The sequence below is a fragment of the Plasmodium inui genome (genome assembly GCF_000524495.1).
Source record: "Plasmodium inui San Antonio 1 unplaced genomic scaffold supercont1.5, whole genome shotgun sequence".
In the NCBI taxonomy this organism is placed as follows: domain Eukaryota; phylum Apicomplexa; class Aconoidasida; order Haemosporida; family Plasmodiidae; genus Plasmodium; species Plasmodium inui.
The window spans coordinates 1104442-1108168 of NW_008481839.1; the positions used below are offsets into that span (position 1 = coordinate 1104442).

General features: G+C 49.8%; 1 protein-coding gene across 1 annotated transcript; it reads left to right on the forward strand.

Moving 5' to 3' along the window:
• Window positions 1–1503: 1503 nt before the first annotated feature.
• Window positions 1504–3507, forward strand: C922_01710 (hypothetical protein; the record flags this gene model as incomplete). The annotated part of the gene is made up of 2 exons (XM_008817313.1): window positions 1504–1546; window positions 1748–3507. 2 exons carry the CDS (start codon window positions 1504–1506, stop codon window positions 3505–3507), a joined length of 1803 nt encoding a protein of 600 aa, XP_008815535.1.
• Between the last annotated feature and the right edge of the window lie 220 nt (window positions 3508–3727).

Below are 3727 nucleotides of genomic sequence, written 5' to 3' on the forward strand. Positions count from 1 at the left end.
TCTTTGTTTCATTCGCTTCCAAGGGGGGAGCTCCGCTCCTTTGTGGATTATTATACTGTCATCCTTTGTATGTTTGTGGATAGGTATGCAAGCATTTACGTGGTTACTTATTTCCCCATTTTAAGTGCCTGTTTGTCCATTCGCTACTTCCCCTGGGCGAAAAAAGCTTCAATGGAGGGCAACCGATCACCGGGACGAGTAACCGGAAAGCAGCCTTTACGGGTGCCTCCCCTACCGCTAAGCCTTCCGCCCAATGCGCTGCTGGTATACACTCAGAACGCGCTGTAGTGGATCCTCTCCACATGAGATGTTCCCATGAGGGTAATTCTCCCTTTGGCCAAAGGCACCGATCTGGAAGCAGAACCATCTGCGCGAGGGGCGGAAGATCTGTCTTCCGTTGAGCAAGGCAAAAACGCGCAGGCAACTCGGCGAAGGTTTGCAATAACTTCGTCACAGCTTCGGCCAACTTCGCAGTGGCGCAATTTTCCCGCCTAAACGGGGGAAAGATAATCCTCTCCCCCGGTGAGCGACTTTCCCCGCGTGAGCGACCGTCTCCCCGGAGCAACTGTCCCCCCGTGTTGTTTCTCCGGTACCGAATGAACATGAATTAACCTCCTGTGTGCATACAAAACGCGTATCCTCTTTTCACCGCTCAGTTAGCCCCTTCGGCCTCGCACATATGTCAGCGCTGGGGTGATGAACCTTTGTATGTACATCAGTGCGAAGATCGGTGGAGGAATATGCTCACGCGCACGGAAATGTACATGCTGCATGTTTGATTGTGCATTCAGGGCAGCTTCATATTGGTAATCCTTCCCCTTGCCTCTCCCTTTCTATTTTTTTTTTTTTTCCCCTTCTTGTGTAATTTTCCATTTATTGCGCCTTGAAAAGCCATTAAAAAGTTCACTCGTGAATCTCACCAATTATCACTTTTTCGAACTCGACGAATGCGACAAGGACAACTTATGTGTTCCCATTTTATCACACGCGTACGCGAATTTGGGATGCACCCCACTATTCATTTTCGCATCCGTTTTGCCACTACGTTGCCACTTTGTTTGCCAATTTTATGCCACTTTTTTGCTGAAAATTTGCCACCTCTTTGCCATTTTTTTGTTTTATGATTCCCCTGGTGTGTTTCCTCCGCCACAGCAGAACTCCGCATCTGTTCTAATCAGCCGAGCCGCATAGCAGCTTGACAACATAGCGTCTTGGCAACCTGCTAGCCGCACTTCAACACAAGAGAGGGCGAGAAGCGACAGAAAAGACGGAGAAGACCGACAAGCGGGTGCGTCCCACGGCGCTTTCACGCATCAGCAGATACGTATTCCCAGTGGAGTGGGAAAAGAAGGTATCTCTTTCGTTCCCTGCGTCCCCGCGATCGCTCTGCAAGCCGCATTGCAGGTCCCATTGCAGGCTGCCTCGTAATTCGCTTCGTGTGTCGTGTGTCGCCTTCCCTCCCCTTCTTGCGGGACTTCCCGCTTACGACAAAGGAGGAGCGCCATGTCTACAATTCGATGGGTGGATCTGCTATCCAGCGAGTCAAGTAAAGGAAAAAAAGAAACAAAACGGAGCGCCTAGTGTGTGTCACTCCGTCCAGTGTTAATAATTTCCCTCGTTATGCACAGGGGGGGGGAGATTCTCCAGTCTCTGTGAGTTGTCTCCTCCCCATGTGGAGCTTCCCCCATTTGGATTTCCCCCATTTGGAGTTGCCCCCCTTTTCTTCCCTCCCCCCTCCGATTCGCAGACCTCTCCCACTCAGTCGCGAACAACGAGGATGTCGTTGAGAAGGCCAAGAAAAAAAAATTCCCCTATCATCAGGAGAGGGACCTTAACAGTAGCTTCTTAAATTCATACACGGCAGATCTGGACAACAGCAATGTGGGAATAAATTTGAAGATAAAAAATATGTCCATCGTGGAGAAAACGGAGAAGGGAGAGAATAAGCCCCTTCTAAGTGCGGATAAAACCAGTGGGCAAATGACCCCATGGCGAAATGACAACCAAATGGAAAGGACTCTCCCCAGTGTAGCTCCAGACGGGGCGATAAAACACACAGGAGAAGGACAATCAGAGAAGAGCACGGAAGGAGTGCCCCCCAAGGATTCAAAAAACGTGCATAGTAATGAAGACGAACAAACAGATCTCCTACCAAATGTGGTGGTGAAGGATGTCATAAAGGAGAAAAACTGTGTGAGTGAGGAATTGGTGAGTCCCTCCCAGGGGGAGCTAAACCAGCAAGAGAAGTCAATCCCAAAGGTGGATTCCGCCAGCGAACCAACCAATGGAAATACCGTCCTGGAAAGGACGAATAAAACGGGGAAGGAGTACCCCAATGCAGAGAACACCCCAGAGGAGGAAGACACCAAAAAGGAACTGCTCAGAAGAGTCAGCGCGGGGAGTGAAAATAGTCAATCCGCAATCGAAGGTGCAAAGAGGGGAAGTGAAAAAAGACAAAGTGATGGGAAGAAGAGAAACTCATCAAACGTATCTGCACTGACCAAAGGAAACAGGAGCAACAGAATAAAAAATGTCTCTGTGGATAAGGAGTCGATACAGAATTCGTACTTTGCTCGATACATTGTGAACAAGGGGGGTGACAGCACGAAAACCGCCAAGAATGCGAAGAATGGGAACACCGCCAATTTCGCCAACACTGACAACGCCGCCAACGCCGCCAGCACTGTAGCAGGGGGAAACGTACCGGGGTGCAGTTTAATAATGAAGGCTCCCAACCAGAGGGAGGAGGCCGAAGTGTCCAAGGGGACGCCCCATAAGGGGAAGAAGAGGAAAGACAGAGCCGTTCTGGGCGAGAACAGCACGGCGTCGAAATTCAACTTCACGCTGTCGCACGACGTCACGGTGGATGACAACAACGTACCGCTGAACCCGGCCAAGAAGGTGAAAAGCAGGCTCAAGCAGAGGGGTGCCGCGCAAAAGGACGCCGAAAAGGACGCGGAAAAGGAAGCAGCCAATGTGGCTATAACAGAAGGTACAAATGTAGTGCCCGCTCCACCCGGGAAAACACTCCCAGACAGGGCAACCAAAGTGCTGACGAAGAGCCCCATTGCAGATGCCACCGAACTGGCCAAGCAACACAACAATAATTTAGGAATAATGGAAGATATGCCCAATATGCGCACCCCCCAGAAAAGTCACATACCTGCCCCAAGTCACTATAAGCACCGGACCAGCGACAATATCGACATGGAGAAGTTTAGAAACTTCGACGCCAATTTTATTAACTACTTGGGAGACATACGGAGCCACTTCAGTGACCCCTTTGTCAACTCTAATAGCAATCGAGTGAACAGCCGCCTTAAAGAAATTGCCGTAGGGAAATCCACGAAGGAATACAAAAATTACGTCAAGGTGGTGAAATATGAGGAAAGGATGGATGACGACCCCAGGACGCCCAACGCGTATGAGAATGTTACGAATGCCAAGTTTCAGGCGAAGTACAATTTGTGGAGGAAGAAGCTGCACAAGTTTGACTCCATCGGGTAGGCGGCTCAATACGGGATCGTTATCACCTTGAAGTAATGCCTCTACGCACGTGGTTAATCTCGCCCATGTGGGCCGCTCCGTGGGAACCACCTTAGGTTTGCGCCTGACGTGTTTGGTTAGCTTCCTTGATGGGTTACTTCCCTTGATGGGTTACTTCCCTTGATGGGTTATTTCCCTTCTTTCCCTCTCCCGTTTTGCCTCTTTTTTTTTTTTTTTTTTT